Source organism: Suncus etruscus, chromosome 7 (genome assembly GCF_024139225.1).
Source record: "Suncus etruscus isolate mSunEtr1 chromosome 7, mSunEtr1.pri.cur, whole genome shotgun sequence".
Classification (NCBI taxonomy): domain Eukaryota; kingdom Metazoa; phylum Chordata; class Mammalia; order Eulipotyphla; family Soricidae; genus Suncus; species Suncus etruscus.
This window is the reverse complement of record NC_064854.1, coordinates 108,669,446-108,686,917: the sequence shown is the minus strand read 5'-3', so window position 1 is coordinate 108,686,917 and position 17,472 is coordinate 108,669,446. Positions and strand designations below refer to the sequence as shown.

The window sequence follows — 17,472 nt, the reverse complement described above, 5'->3', positions numbered from 1 at the left end:
TACACCTAACTCTGTCTTGAACATATGAATGTGTTCATTTTTATTACAAGAGGCTTAAAAACATGCTTTCTTAGACAAATCATAATATTTCCCTTTGCCATTATAGTAAGCAAATTTAGCAGTAGAGTTTCATAGAGAGGGATTTTGTTACGCTTTTTATTTATTTATTTTTGATTTGTTGGTTGGTTGGTTTATGGGACACATTCAGCAGTGCTTTGGGCTTACATACTCCTCGCTCTGCATTCAAAAATCACTGCTGGTGGGCTTGGGGGACCATATGGGATGCAGAGGATGGAAGCTGGTCAGCCTGATGCAAAGCAAACATACTACCTGCTGTACTACTCTGTACTACTCTGGCCCCTCCTTTAAAAATTAGAGAAAAAAAACACTTAAATTAAATATGTATCTTTTATAAGTTAAAAACCAACAACCACCCAATATTTTTGCTTGGTTTTAGGGCCACACCCAAAACCAATTTGTAGTGTTATGGCTCCAGCCTCACCCAAATGCTTTAAAAAATAGTAATTCCCTTTAGCATTATTTTTGGAATATCCCCAAAAGGTCACTAGAATTAGATTGGTATCAGGCTTCAAACTCAAGACATACACAGTCTTTTAGAAACTTAGAAAAGAAGAAGAAAAAAAATCAGATTTAAACACCAAACCCAAAGTAAAAAAGAAACAGAAAAGAAAAGCATTCTACTGAATGGACAGCAGAGGGAGAAAGAGAAAAGTGCCCAATACTGCAAGGGAGAAAGGAAACTGGCAGAGGAACAGGGTGCTTCCTGCTCAGCAGCAGGCAGATGTGTCCATAGGGAGGATAGTAGTGGAGAAGAGGGTTGGTTCATCTTGCACAGCAGGTGGATAGATATCCCTGCATCATTGTGCCTGAAACAGGTTGCTGAGACCAGGAATTTTACAAATGAAAACATGATTGGGGCAGACAACTGGAAAAAAAAAAGTGAAAACTCAAGATGTACTTGATCTCAATTAAAATTAATAGCAAACAAACCAACCTAAAACTCCACAGAACTTGAGAGACTAAAAATAAAACAAAATACAACCATCATCAGTTATGGCCTCAAATCAGATAAAACAGTTCTTTCCAAAGAACTTTTTCAAATGGTCCCCATCCTTTTCAAAGAGGTTTTTCAGTCATTTGTTGCCTGCACCAGTGTGGGGAAGTCAATAACCAACATGGTAGAAGAGTGGTTTTTAAGCTGTTTTTCTTTTTAATGAATACATTTTGAGTTGAATCACCATGAGATACACAGTTACACAGCTGTTCCTAATGTCCCAATACCCATCCCTCTACCAATGCCCCCAGTATCCATCCTGCCTTCCCCTCATTTGCCTCTATGGCAGACAGTTTTCCTCTTTCTCTTCTTTTTTTAATACACTGTGGTTTTCAGTATTGTTACTGAAGGGGTATCTTATATATCACTTTGCCTTTTTTCAGCACCCAGCTTTAATCCAGAGTGATCATTTCCGACTCTCATTGTCATAATGGATCCTTCTCTGCCCTAACTGCACTCCCCTGATCTTTGTGACAAGCTTCCTTACCATGGACTAGTCCACCTGGCTCTCCTCTCTACTGTCTTTGGGTATTATTACCATACTATCTTCTTTTTTTTAATATCCCACAATAAGTGTGGTTATTCTATGTCTATCCCTTTTTCTCTGAATTATTTTTACTCAGCATAGTATGCTCCATATCCATTCAGGTAGAAGCAAATTTCATAGGCAGTGAGTGGTCCGTAGACCTTAGGTTGGAAAGCCTCATCCTTGAGATGAAAATTTCTGAGAACCACAAATAGTGTGTACCTAATGATTTTATCAATCTGCTTACCAGGTATTATGACAGAAATGAGATTCATTAGAAGGAACAAGTGAAGTGGCCATTTACTTTCTCATTTAACCTAGCTGCTGTGTGTGTTTTGCTTCATGAAACCTTTTCATTTACCCCCACCACCAGATATGAAGATTAAAATGTCAGCCCTGATTTAAATAACTAATGGAGGACAGAAACGAATATATTTATATGTGTTCTAGAAAGATTAATAGTCACTGGCGCTAGTCTGCCAACTGCAGATGTACAAACTTTCTATCCTTACATATATCAAATACAACACATATGGTATATTTTAAGGACTGCTGATGTTACCACAATTTTAAATTAATCAGGTTCTGGAATAGACCACATAGATGTTGACTAATGTGACAATATATTCTGGACTTTTTCATATGCGTGCAAGGTAAAAAAAGTACAATGACATTAACAAAAAGATCTTTGGAATTAAGAGAAAATTAGAAATATATTTGAAATCTAAGGGTTGCTATAATTGCTAGTGTGGGCAAATTCATTGTAAGTTGGTTAAAGAAATAGTCATAAATCAGTGATTATATAATAAATATGTTATATATATTTCTGGCTCCCTCAACTGCAGATCTAGAGGAAAAGAAAAAGTTCAACAGAAATGAAGGACCAATACTAGTCACCTGAAAAGCTGAGAATAAAGCATTCCAAAGGCTATGGAGGTAGTTCAATTCATGTGTGAGATCCTGGGGTAAATCCTGGTAATCAAATCAGAAAATAAAAAATGTTTTTTTATTTTAGTCTGTACCCAGTGATGCTCAAGGCTCAATCCTGGCAGTCTTGGGAAGTGGGGGGTGGGAGTGGGTGGGAAGAGAGTAGACATAGGGGATGCTAGGAATCGAACCTGGGTTGGCCATGTGCAAGGTAAACATCCTACCCTCTGTACTATCTCTGGCTCCAGAAAACAAAAATCATTTAAAAACAATTTTGTTTTTAATTTGAAAAAGGAGCATTTCATGCAGACACACTGAGAACATTACTAAGACAGGAAAGTGCTTCAAGTACTGAAGGCACTTCAGAAAGCCTCTTGGTAACTTGAAAGGAGAGGTAGAGGAGTAGAATAAGAAAGAAGCCCAGATCCACATTATGTGCTCAGGCTCCACAGTTCTGATTCAAAAAACTTAAAAGAATATACTTTTTAAATCATAATGGTTCTCGCAAGACACAACCTGACTTAGGTTTAAAAGCAACACTTTGAGTAACATAACGAATAAGCACAACCGTTCTTTCTAAAAAGACTAGCAGTTGGGGAAAACTAAAAGCACTTTTTTTTTTTTTTTTTTGGTTTTTAGACCACACCCGGCAGTGCTCAGGGGTTACTCCTGGCTGTCTGCTCAGAAATAACTCCTGGCAGGCACGGGGGACCATATAGGACACTGGGATTTGAACCAATCACCTTGGGTCCTGGGTCGGCTGCTTGCAAGGCAAGCTGTCTCTCCGGCCCCTAAAAACACTTTTTAAATGCACTTTCAAACACCTAAATAAAAAAACCACCCAAAGGGTTGATATGTGAACAGCCCGAAAGAACCACCTAAAGGGCAAAAGATTAAACAATGCAGTTCAGGTTAAAAAAAAATCAAATAAAAATACATACCTCCTCGCTGTACCAACAATGTGACTTCGCTTCCCTTTGGACATTCGATCAGCATATCTACAACTTGGTTGTGAGTCAGAGCTTGAACATTCTTCTTATTAACTTCCACTATAAGATCCCCTTCTTTCAGGCCTCGGCACCTTGGACTGTCCACAATCTGTTTCACTCTTTGGCCACCACCACCAGGGCTATCTGCGATCGTAAAACCAAAGCCCATGGGCCCTTTGACTATATGAACTGTTATGAGTTCAGGCTGAGTGGCAATGGAAGAAGCCAAAGACACAGTGTCATTGGGGTAACCATGGGAACCGTTTGACGCCACATCAGCAGGGCTGCTTGGCCGGGCATCCTTCATGCCGTTGACTTTGCCTGTTTTACTACTGTGACTAGCTGGTGAATCGTAGGTCTCTTGACCATTCACAATAATTGGTTCTTTGTCCAAAATGGCCACAGAGGTCACTAAACTCGTATTGGGATCATCGGGGTCAAAAGGCAGGGGATAACCTCGACAGAGTTCAAGGTCCACGCTGGCACCAATGGGAATGGACTGGAAGATTTTCACAACTTGCGCATGTGTGTGTCCCAAAACACAGGTGTCATTCACACTGACAATGACATCTCCTGCAAAGATAAGAATTTGGCAGTTAAAAAGACAGTAATGGGACCAGGGAGGTAGCTCAATTATGATGCAGCACATGCTCATCATGCAAAGCCTGGGATCGATCTTGGCATTGCACGGGCCCCTGAACACTGCAGGGAATGACCCCCAAATACAGAGGCAGAAAAAATTTGTATCACTTGATGTAGGACCCCAAATAAAAGCCAACATTCAGAAAAGTCATATCACTATTAAAGCACTCTATCAATAGAAAACTGATTAAGGGGTGGTATAGAACAGTACAAAAAAGATTGATTCTTGTTGTTTCTTTATTGTTTTTGTTTGGTTTTTGATGCTCAGGGGTTACTCTTGGCTCTGCACTCAAGAGTCACTTTTAACAGTGATTGGGGGCCATATGGAACACCGGGGATCAAACCTCGGTTGGCAGTATGCAAGGTATGCAGTATTATCTCTTCAGCCTCTGCTTCTATTATTTTAACTGCTATGAAAGCATTCTTTTAAAATTCACTGTCTTTCTTGCTAATAAGAATATACTGAGTTTTGAAATAACATTGAGTTTTCTTCTAAAAAACAAAAAGCCCTGCTGTAGAAATATACATTGAAATTCATTTATTCGATATATCTCACTTTTTATTTTTAAAAATCACTGTTTTCCTAAGCACAATTTTATCCAAAGTTAAAATGGCTGTGGAGATTTTATCTATACACAATGAATATGTCACCTATACCATTGATATAGTTGGAGAAGCTTGCTCATTCACAAGGTTTATAAAAAAATTTATACACTCATGAAATCATAAAGGTGTTTTTATTCTGCTCTGTTGTCAACTAGTAATCTCTCCACACAGTACTTTATGAAAGTCAGGAACATCATTACCTGTTTCCATCTTTCCATCTAATGCAGCAGGACCATCTAGGACCAAGCTCTTGATCTGCAGAAACTCATCAGGTTCATCCCCTCCAACAACCGTGAAGCCAAAACCACGACTGCTTTTCCGTAGTTTGGTGTGAATGAACTTGCCTTTCAACTCAGAAGGGTTTCGTGTAAAAAAAGGTTTGCCTGGAGAAAAACAAGAAAAGTGGAAGTGAGATCACTAGGAGAAACAATATGAAGGAGGCCAGAGAGATACCACATCAGTAGGGCATTTGCCTTGCACACAGCGGATTCGACCAGACGATGGTTCATATCCCAGCATCCCATATGGTCCCCTGTGCCTGCCAGGAGCAACTTCTGAGTGCATAGCCAGGAGTAACCCCTAAGCGTTGCTGGGTGTGACCCCAAAACAAAACAAAAAAGAAACAATATTATATAATTAATGAAATGACTTATGACTTATGACCTTTACACAACCCTTTCAGCTCCAGATCTAGAAGGCCCTGGGGCACATATAAAAGTCCTTGGAAAGTTCCCTCCATCACTGTGATTGGAGTTTTACAAGACTCCTTGTTTAGGGATACACAGAGCAATGTTGTAAACGTCCAAAAGTCAGCCCAAAAGAAGGGTGAGATTGGTGTCACTGGTCTGATACATTTCCTTGGTTCTAGTTCATAAAGTTTTGACAGTAATTAAGTTGCTATGAAATTAAGTTGCTAGAAAATGGAGTGGAGTGGTCTTTAGTTTTGCCTCTGATTCTATTATAGTTTAAGAGTTTTAAAAAAACATTTTTCAGTGTGCTGTCTTGGGTTTGATAAAACCCATTCAGCTAACACTTTTGTTTTTAATCAAGCAGAAAACTATTATGAAAATATGATACCAGGAAACATATTATAGCCACACTAATATTTTCAAGAGTACAGAATCACAATTTTCAAAATCAAAATTTCTTACTTTATTTTTAATTGAATATTGAAGTTATTTGGCCTTTCCTATTAATCTGTATCTTTTAATATTTATGAAGTAAAGTAAGAAAGTCTACTGCTAACATTTATTTATTTTGATTTCTAGGTTAACCTGTCTGAGCTCTTGGCTTACTCCTGGGTCTGCGCCTAGGGACCACTCCTGGCATGGACTTAGGAGACCATATGGGAAGCAAGAGATGAAATTTGTGTCAGCTGCATGCATGACAAGCACCTTATCTGCTGTACCACTAAAATTGGTCTCTAGCCACTAAAATCATGTTTTGTTTTGGTTTTTGGGTCATACTCAGTGGTACTCAGGGGTTACTTCTGTCAGGTTCGGGGGACCATATATGGTACCAGAAATCAAACCAGGGTCAGCTACGTGTAAGGCAAATGACCTACCACTGTGCTGTTGCTCTGGCACTCTATAATTATATTTTTAAGAAGCCTATGACATGTGACTTTGAAAAATCAAACAAATGGGCCCAGAGAGATAGCACAGCGGCGTTTGCCTTGCAAGCAGCCAATCCAGGACCAAAGGTGGTTGGTTTGAATCCCGGTGTCCCATATGGTCCCCCGTGCCTGCCAGGAGCTATTTCTGAGCAGACAGCCAGGAGTAACCCCTGAGCACCACTGGGTGTGGCCCAAAAACCAAAAAAAAAAAAAAAAAAAAATCAAACAAATAAAACCCCTAAATAAACATAATTTACTTTATTTTTTTTTCTTTGGTTTTTGGGTCACACCCGGCAGCGCTCAGGGGTTACTCCTGGCTCTACGCTCAGAAATTGCTCCTGGAAGGCTCGGGGAACCATATGGGATGCCAGGATTTGAACCACTGTCCTTCTGCATGCAAGGAAAATGCCTTACCTCCATGCTATCTCTTCGGCCTCCATAATTTACTTACAAATGGTTATATAGAAACCCCACCCTTTTATTTTTTTTGCTATATCCTACATTTCAACAGTTTCTTTATATATTCCTTTATTTTTTTCTTAGATGTTGGGAGAGATAACACAGCAGTAAGGCATTAGCCTTGCACCCTGCCAGGAGCAATTTCTGAGCGCAGAGCCAGGAGTAATCCCTGAGCACCACTGGGTATGGCCCAAAAGCTAGAGAAAAAAATGTTGCCAAGAATACTACTGGGGTACAGCTCATGCTGTGCATGTAGGAGCTTGAATTTTACTCATGGCTTTACTTGGTCCACTGAGAACGACTGAGGAGCAAGCAGATTAGCTAGGAAGTGCTTGTTTCAGCAGTACATATACTAAAACTGAAACAATACAGAGGAGATTAGCATGGTTCCTGTGAAAGGATGGCATGCAAATTCGTGAAGCCTCCATATTATTTTAAGTTTAAAAATTTCCAATTTCATGGGGCCAGAAAGATAGCATGGAGGTAAGGCATTTGCCTTACATGCAGGAGGTCGGTGGTTTGAATCCTGGCATCCCATATGGTCCCTGGAGCCTGCCAGGAGAGATTTCTGAGCATAGAGCCAGAAGTAACCCCTGAGCGCTGCTGGGTGTGACCCTCCCCCCCGAAAATAAAGAATTTATGTTATTAGGGGTCAGAGAGATATCATGGAGGTAAGGCAGAAAGACAGCGGTTTGAATCCCAGTAGAAGGACAAAAAAAAATTTTTTTTTTTTTTGTTATTTGGGGCCAGAGAGATAGCACAGCAGTAGGGCATTTGCCTTAGACGCAAAAGGATGGTGGTTTGTATCCCGGCATCCCATATGGTCCCCGCAGCCTGCCAGGAGTGATTTCTGAGCATAGAGCCAGGAGTAACCTCTGAGCACTGCTGGGTGTGACCCCCCCAAAAAATAAAGAATTTATGTTATTAGGGGCCAGAGAGATATCATGGAGGTAAGGCGTTTGCCTTGCATGCATAAAGACAGCAGACAGTGGTTTGAATCCCAGTAGAAGGATAAAAAAAAAAGGGGGGGGGCCGGAGAGATAGCACAGCAGTGTTTGCCTTGCAAGCAGCCGATCCAGGACCTAAGGTGGTTGGTTCGAATCCCGGTGTCCCATATGGTCCCCCGTGCCTGCCAGGAGCTATTTCTGAGCAGACAGCCAGGAGTAACCCCTGAGCACCATCGGGTGTGGCCCAAAAACCAAAAAAAAAAACAAAAAAAATCCAATTTCAGTAATAGCTAAACCTGTTCAAAATGTTAACAAAGGTTTTGTTGTATGATAAAAAATAGGTTAGATAGGAAGCAGGCCCTCAGCTTCACTGGATATGATATCAAAATAATACAAAACAAAAGAAATAAAAGATTACTACTACTCAACGGTAAGAAACTTTGAAATCTATCCTTTTTATTTTGGTTTTTGGTTTTTGGTTTTTGGGTCACACCTGGCAGTGGTCAGCAGTTACTCCTGGCTCTATGCTCAGAAATCACTACTGGCCAGTTTAGGGGACCATATGGGATGTCGGGATTTAAACCACCATTCTTCTGCATGAAAGGCAAACGCTCTACCTCCATGCTATGTCTCCAGCCCATCTTGCATTTTCAACAGCATGAATGTCACTGGACCATGGCAAACAAAGTGAAATTAGTCACATGAAGAAACAAGAGTAAGTGACCATGTCACATGTAAGTAGGAAACAGAGAGCAAAGCAAGTTCAAACACACTTGGATTCTGACTGAACAGCTAAGGTTAAGAGAGAGACTCAAAAAAGGACTCACTGGCCCACCAGGCAGGATGCTGGGTAAGGATGATGTGAGGAATGTTGTCACTGATGTTTAAAGTGGTATGAAACTGATCTCCTAAAACTCAGTGTTGGAAACTAATGTTAGGTCATCTAACAATAAACAAACAAACAAACACACCACACAACCCACCACTGCCAATGTTATCATAAGCAAAAGCAAGAGAGAAAGTCACCATTACCCTGGCATCCCGGAGGAAAGTTATTTTTGGTTAAATGTTTCTTTTTTTTTTTCTTTTCTTTTTTTTGTTTTTTGGGCCACATCCGGCGATGCTCAGGAGTCACTCCTGGCTGTCTGCTCAGAAATAGCTCCTGGCAGGCACGGGGGACCATATGGGACACCGGGATTCGAACCGACCACCTTTGGTCCTGGATCGGTTGCTTGCAAGGCAAACACCGCTGTGCTATCTCTCTGGGCCCTGGTTATCTGTTTCTAATAGGCCTTTTGAAAATGGTCTCTGGGCACCATTCAAATTTTAATTGCATATTATAAAAGTTTCTAGCTGTTAAAATGGCTCCATTAACGACCAAGAGACAGAGGTCTTGTCACTGAGCTCCTCTTAAACACAATATTAGAAGCAAGATGACAAATGGCATGACCTGTCACTCTGGCTGGGGAGGCAGGACCCTGCAGGATTCACCATTCATTCAGTCACCTACCAAGATGCCATAAAGATGGGGGCCCGGAGAGATAGCATAGCGGCGTTTGCCTTGCAAACAGCCGATCCAGGACCAAAGGTGGTTGGTTCGAATCCCAGTGTCCCAGATGATCCTCCATGCCTGCCAGGAGCTATTTCTGAGCAGACAGCCAGGAGTAACCCCTGAGCACCGCTGGGTATGACCCAAAAACCAAACAAACAAACAAAAAAAAGATGAGATTAAGTGGGGTTGGGGCGGGGAGAAAGCTGAAGGGAGACAGCTATCTTGGAAACTGTCAGATGGGAAATGAAGTAAAATTGATAGAACTCCTCTATTTTACATTAGAGACACATACATACCCTATATTCTCTTGTTTTTTGTTTTTTGTTTTTTGTTTTTTTTTTTAGCCATACTCGGTGTGCTAAGGGGTTCTTCCTAACTCTGCACTGAGGAACCACTCCTGGTAGGCTCAAGGATGCCAGGGATCAAACCAGGGCCAGCCGTGTACAAGGCAAGTGCCCTATACTGTGTCTTCAGTGCCAGCATAGCTTATATTTTGAGGCAGAGGTTGTTAGGGGAATAGGGAAGCTTGATGGGAAAAATCTTATTATTCATAGATACATCAAACAAAATCTTCCTGTTAGACATGTAATAGAGTACATGCAATGCATATATTAGACCAGGAGTTTAAAGGTACATAAAATAAAACAAATTGGTTATTAAAATCATATTCTCATAAGGTTTTCTTTTTATCCTCACTCCATACAGTATAAATCACATTTATTGGTTTAATGATAATTTCACATTCTCCACCCCCTTGAATGGGGAGGCCAGTGCATATGAAAATCAAACCTACAACCACAGACATGTAAACTCCAGGAACATTCTGTTATATGGCCAGTGTGAAGCAAGGTACCCCTTCGTTTTAAGTGCTCTACAACATTTGTGTTGAATAATTGTATAACTAATGCTACATTTGAAAAGACCTAAAAGAGATGGCTAAATATTTAAATTTTTACTCTTATTATAGGCAAAGTTACAGGATATGAAAATGTGCCTGGCAGTTTTCTGAATGAATTTTAAAAATCCCTTAGCATATTTTAAGCTTAGAAAGTTTCCAACTTTACGAAGACATAAGCAGAGCTTTGAAGTTATACTACTGACTTCCTTTCCTAATACTTGATGAGGAAGGGTAAGACCAGTGGATGTGACATTTATACGCATATATTATTTTCTATATGATGGGTCATCAGTTACTGCAGCTTTTGAAAAGAAAGGCTTTCTCCCCAAAGTGTGAATTTTGGAGCTCTCTGCTGCAGCCCTGTGGCAATTTTCTTCAAGATCAAGCCTACTGACTCATCACTCACTGGTTTTAAGATTATGGAGATAAACCAGGTGGGTAAGCATTTACAAATGTGCACATTTCCTGGACCTACCATACACTCATTAAATCAGGGTTTTCTTTATTCAAGCCCTCAGATCTCCCCTTCCATAACCCTTAGGTATCTGCTTCTCTCTCAGATTGGCATTATTCTTGGCACCAATTTTTGAATAACCTAGTGCTGGATCACTACTGCCAGTGACAAGGGAAATGCATGACTCTATCTATATTTTGATGTCAACCACTAGTCATGTGTAGCTATTGAGCCTCTGAGATGTAATTTGTGAGGTTGAGAAGCTGAATGTTTTCATTTTTTAAATTGCAATTAACTTAAAATTAAATGGCAACAAACAGCCAATGGCATTCTTCGTTATAAGCATCAGGGCATGACCCCAAAAACAAACAAATAACTTGAGCTTCAAAGATTCTAAAATTTTTTCTTTAGGAGGAAAACAGAAGGGTTTGGTCCATACCCAGAAATATTCAGGGGCAATTTCTCGCTCTACTTAAGAGTGACCCCAGGAAGTGTTTTAGGGATGGTAGACAGTGCCAGGAATTGAACGTGGGTCACCATATATGGCAAGAATCTAAATCTGGCACAATCTCTCTGGTCCCAGTTTGATTTTTTTTTTTTTTTTTGGTTTTTGGGCCACACCCGGCGATGCTCAGGGGTTACTCCTGGCTGTCTGCTCAGAAATAGCTCCTGGCAGGCATGGGGGACCATATGGGACACCGTAAGGGATTCAAACCAACCACCTTTGGTCCTGGATCAGCTGCTTGCAAGGCAAACGCCGCTGTTTGATTTCTTAACTCAGTACACTAAGCACTTGTGCACCCGAGCATAAACCTATAAAGATTTCATTTTGCATAATGGTAGGATGTTTGCCTTGCACACGGACAACCCTGGATAGACCCAGTTTGGTCCCTGGTATCCCATATGATCCCCCGAGCCTGCCAGAAGCGATTTCTGAGCCAGGAGTAGCCGCTGAGTGCTGATGGGTATGATCCAAATTCAAAAAAATATATATATTTTTTTTCATTTATTTTCTCCCTAAGACTCCTTCAAGAAAGTTTAGTAGGCTATTGTATATGCATGTATTCATATGTATGTAAAGATATTATTTTATTCATCAACGAATTTCAGCAGAAACTTATCAAGTAGATAAGCATAAGTAAGCATAAGAGATTATGCTTAGTTTGAAGTATACATTTAAAAAAACTAAAAATTGAGAAAGTTTAAAAGGCAAAGAGTGATCATGATAGGAGAGCTGAGTAAAACTTTGAGATTTATAAGAGTTAGCAAAGCTGAGAATGGAGTGGAGGGAGAGGAAAGAGGCAGCCAAGAGAGCAAGCAGCACATAGAAAGGCTCAAATAGAATTTACAGTGTTGGGGCCCGGAGAGATAGCACAGTGACGTTTGCCTTGTAAGCAGCCGATCCAGGACCAAAGGTGGTTGGTTTAAATCCCGGTGTTTCATGTGGTCTCCGTGCCTGCCAGGAGCTATTTTTGAGCAGACAGCAAGGAATAACCCCTGAGCACAATGGGTGGGCCCAAAAACAACAAAATAAATTTTACAATGTTGACTATATAGAATAGACATAGAGGGCCGGAGAGATAGCTCAGCGGCGTTTGCCAAGCAGCCGATCCAGGACCAAAGGTGGTTGTTCGAATCCCGGTGTCCCATATGGTCCCCCGTGCCTGCCAGGAGCTATTTCTGAGCAGACAGCCAGGAGTAACCCCTGAGCACTGCCAGGTGTGGCCCAAAAACCAAAAAAAAAAAAAAAAAAAAAAAAAGATATAGACATAGAGATTATTAAGGGTAGAAGAGGGAGCGGGAGAGATAGCATGGAGGTAGGACAGCCTTGCATACAGAAGGACAGTGGTTGAATCCCAGCATCCCATATGGTCCCCCGAGCCTGCCAGGAGCAATTTCTGAGACTAAAGCCAGGAGTAACCCCTGAGCACTGCCAGGTGTGATCCCCCCCCAAAAAAAGGGGGGGTGGTGGAAGAAATGCAGAGTCTGATAGAAAGGGCAGCAAAATGATATAATGGTTGCAGAGACTTTACATACACATATACATATATGCATATAACGTATACAGCACGTACTATATATTATGTACATAAATATACAGACATGTCTCACATATACAAACATATTTATATATATGAATATATATGTTTTGGAGCCACACCTAGAGCACTTGGGGGGGCTACTCCCCCAAGCTCCCACAGTGCTTGGGGACCATGTAGTACTGGTGATTAAACCTGGGGCTCCTGAATAAAAAGCCTATACATGGGCCAGAGAGATAGCATGAAGGAGGCGTGTGCCTTGCATGTAGAAGGACGGTGGTGGTTCGAATCCCAGCATCCCTTATGGTCCCCTGAGCCTGTAAGGAGCAATTTCTGAGTGTAGAGCCAAGAGTAACCCCTGAGTGCTGCTGGGTGTGACCCAAAGACCAAAAAAGAAAAAAAAAGAAAGAAAGAAAGCCTATGCTAGAGACCTGTTACCTATCTTCCCACCTAGCATTTTGTATTTTAAAAGTATGGAGAAGGCTATAATCATATTGATAGTAATGACCCTGTCATTATCTACATAATCTATCTTTATTAAAACTGCCATCTTCATACAGAAGTATGTCCAAGGGAGAAGAAATAATTTTACATAACTGATAATTACTAATCTCATGACAATTTCAGCTAGCAGAAATTTGCTTCCTTTCCTTTCACAAAGATTGTCATGGGAGATCAAAGTTATAGACATGGTTTTATTCTACTTTTCTTTCTAAGACAATTATAGCCCTCCTTAAAAAGTAAGAAGAACATTTTACAGCCTTTTCATGGTTTGTGCTACAAACACTCTCTAACTAAAATGATGATTAACCTTAACCTATCTTAATCTATTGAATTGTTGTTATTGCTACATTGTGATGCTCAGGGGCTCTTCTTTCTGGTTTTGTACTTAGAAATGACTCCTGGGCCGGAGAGATAGCACAGTGGTAGGGCGTTTGCCTTGCATGCAGCTGATCCAGGATGGACAGTGGTTCAAATCACTGCATCTTATATAGTCCCTGTTCCTGTCGCCAGGAGGGATTTCTGAACGTAGAGCCAGGAGTAACCCGAGCATGGCCGGGTGTGACCCAAAAACTAAAAACCAACAACAACAAAAAAGAAATGACTCCTGAGAGTGCTTGGGGTATGACATATATTGTGCTGGGGATGCAAGGATGTCCACATGCAAGGCAACCTTGACCACTTACTGTACTCTCTCTCTGACCCATTAATTTGTAGGAACAATCAAAACAACAAAACCTACCAATCCATAGCTCTTTTATTCAATTCAGAACAATGAGGCCTAAAAATAACATCATTCTAGATGTTCTGTTTTAAAAAGTAACCTCTCAAGGGTGCTCATACCACCTATAAATGCAAATAAGTGTCACATCATGAAACATTTTAGATATTTAATATCTATGACATAAAACAGCATAAATGTCAAAGCAATGTCAAGAAAAGGAGGTAAGTCTAGTCCAACCTCTATGGAAAGCGATATGGAGATTCCTCCAAAATCTGGAAATTGAGCTCCCATTCAACCCAGCTATTCCACTCCTAGGGATATACCCTAAGAACACAAGAACACAATAGAAAAACCCCTTCCTCACACCTATATTTATTGCAGCACTATTCACAATAGCCAGGCTCTGGAAACAACCAAGATGCCTTTCAACAGACAAATGGCTAAAGAAACTATGGTACATATACACAATGGAGTATTATGCAGCCGCCAGGAGAGATGAAGTCATGAAATTTTCCTATACATGGATATACATGGAATCTATCATGCTGAGTGAAATAAGTCAGAGGGAGAGAGAGACACACAATAGTCTCACTCATTTATGGGTTTTAAGAAAAATAAAAGTCATTTTTGCAACAATCCTCAGAGATAATGACAGGAGGGCTGGAACTTCCAGCTCACTTCATGAAGCTCACCACAAAGAGTGGTGAGTGCAGTTATAGAAATAACTACACAGAGAACTACCATAATCATGTGAATGAATGAGTGAACTGGAAAGCCTGTCTGGAGTACAGGTGGGGGTGAGGTGGGATGGAGGGAGATTTGGGACATCGGTAGTGGGAATGTTGCACTGGTGAAGAGGGTGTTCTTTACATGACTAAAACCTAATCACAATCATATGTAATCAAGATGTTTAAATAAAAAAAATAAAAATTAAAAAAAAAGGAGGCAAGAACTTAAAAAACAGTACCAAACTATTTCTTATTTACTGGAAAATCATAGTCAAAATCAAATGTTTGGAACCGAAGAGACAGGACAATGGTTAGGGCATTTGTCTTGCATGCTTTGGACCTAGGTTGGATCCCTGGCAACCCCAAAGCCCTCTAGAGTGATTCCTGAGTGAAGAACCAGGAGCAACCAATACCACCACTGAGTGTAACCCAAAAAACAAACAAAAAGGGGCCGGGCGGTGGAGCTAGAGGTAAGGTGCCTGCCTTGCCTGCGCTAGCCTTGGATGGACCATGGTTCGATCCCCCGGCGTCCCATATGGTCCCCCAAGCCAGGAGCGACTTCTGAGCACATAGCCAGGAGTAACCCCTGAGTGTCACCGGGTGTGGCCCAAAAACCAAAAACAAACAAACAAACAAAAAGTTCAAATAAGTGAACTACAATTTTATGGTATTTGATGCGAAGCTTTCAATGTGTGATATATTTTGCTCAGTACAAAAGAGTCATGGTTTCTTAGTGGATCACAACTGTGCATTGGTTCCACCCCTTAGGATCATTGGTGATATTTGGGAAGGCTCTTGGTTGTCACTAAAGAAACATGAAAGTGCTATTAGACTCTTAGGAAGGAGGGGTGCTGCTAAAATACATAGGACAACCTCTTAATGAAGAACTACCTGGCCCCAAGTGTCAGCAGTGTTGGTTTAAGAGACTATTAAAAATCAAATTCCTTAGGAAGTCAATATTTTGAGTGTATTATAAATAGCTAAAGGTGTTAACACAGAATGGAACAATAGAACAGTGGAAAAAGTGCTCTGGACTTAGTCCTGAGTGAGATAGACATGGGTTCAATCCACCACATATAGTTTCCTGAGCCACAGCTGGAGTAATGTCTGAACACAGAGCCAGGAACACCAACTGGGTATAGCCCCAAATAAAAACAAATGCAGAGAGAGAGAAAAAGGTTTTTAAATTTTCCGACAAATTTGAATGACACCTTATCTAGAGTCCAATTACTGCATGTTTAACAATCAAATGAATTACTTGGAAAGGAATTACTTGTAAGGTTCTACTTTTTAAAGTTCCTTAAACTATAATAGGGCTTTTTGATGCAGTAATAAAGACAATTTACCCTTAAGTGGAGCTTCTCTGGTTGGCTCAGGATTGCTTGGGGGGTGGTTTAAAATAACAGGAGGCATAAGTGATGAATGATCTTCTGTCCATTCTACCAGAAACAGAAGAAACAGTTTACTGGTTTTCCTGCAAACAGCTGGGCAATGACTTAAAAGTTCAACTTCTTTTTTTGCGGGGGAGTTTGGTATGGGTCACTCAGTGGTTACTCCTGGACCTGCACTCAGAAATTACTCCTGTCAGGCCTGGGGGTCCATATGGGATGCCAGGGATTGAACCCAGGTCAGCTGCGTGCAAGGCAAATAAATGCTCTACCAGTGTACTATTGCTCTGGATCCGAGTTCAACTTCTTAGTTACAAAACTACCAAACCGGGCCCGGAGAGATAGCACAGCGGCGTTTGCCTTGCAAGCAGCCGATCCAGGACCAAAGGTGGTTGGTTCGAATCCTGGTGTCCCATAAGGTCCCCCGTGCCTGCCAGGAGCTATTTCTGAGCAGACAGCCAGGCGTAACCCCTGAGCACCGCCGGGTGTGGCCCAAAAACCAAAAAAAAAAAAACCAAAAAAAAAAAAAAAAACCCTACCAAACCAATAAAAGCAGGGGCAGAGAATTTAGACTGAAAGAGATTGGTGGGCCAGAGCAATAGCATATAGCAGGTAGGGCATTTGCTAAATGGATGATACAAACGGGTTCAATCCCCAGCATCCCATATGGCTCCCTGAGCAAAAATAAGGAAAGTAACAATGTCATCTAACTTAATCAAGATTTCAGATCTCGGGGCTGGTGAGAGAGTTAAGCAGGTAGAGCACTTGCCTTGCATTCAGCCACCTCAAATTAGATCTTTTGTATCACATATGGCCTCTGAGCTCTGCCAGGCTTTGATCGTGATCATAGATAGGACTCAGTCCAGAGCACAGGTAGGTATGGCCCAATTTAAAAACAAAACAAAACTAAAAACCAGGTATCTTTAGACAGAGATTCCAAAGTAAAACCAAGGACTCTGAGGGAAAAGAGAACCCATACCCATTAAGGGAGAGATGCAGCTAAAGTGACTGAGAAAAGTTCTGCTGAAGCCAAAAGCTTATAGGGAGATTAGGAAGATTTGAGCAGTTTGCTACGTTTTCTCTCTGGTCACCTCACAAGCCCCAATGGGTCCATTTTCAACATCCCTGGGTCATAATGGCAGTCTCTCATTCATCTTGGAAGCCTAGAAATAACTCCCAGTGAGTGACTCATGAGACTTATCTTGGGGATATTCTCCAGCTCACCTAACATATTCAGCTACGTATACTCACGCCTCAGATTGCATCTTCAATACTACCAAGTCTCACCAGTTAAAAAAAATCAAGAGACATAGTTTTAATAAGAAAAGAGGATAAGGTAAAAATAAGACCTTTTAAATATGGGAACACACACACATATACATATACACACATGTACATATAC

General features: G+C 41.0%; 1 protein-coding gene and 1 non-coding gene across 2 annotated transcripts in view; one reads left to right on the top strand and one right to left on the bottom strand.

Annotated features, from left to right (window-relative positions):
* Positions 1-17,472, bottom strand: part of MAGI1 (membrane associated guanylate kinase, WW and PDZ domain containing 1) — a 763,677-nt gene that overhangs the window by 75,649 nt on the left and 670,556 nt on the right. Inside the window, 3 exon segments of the mRNA XM_049777123.1 lie at positions 3,470-4,090; positions 4,966-5,148; positions 16,029-16,123. Of these exon segments, the coding sequence (XP_049633080.1) occupies positions 3,470-4,090; positions 4,966-5,148; positions 16,029-16,123 (899 nt within the window).
* On the top strand, positions 7,168-7,274 carry LOC126015332 (U6 spliceosomal RNA). Its single transcript, XR_007498207.1, has one exon. It is a non-coding gene; the product is annotated as a U6 spliceosomal RNA (small nuclear RNA).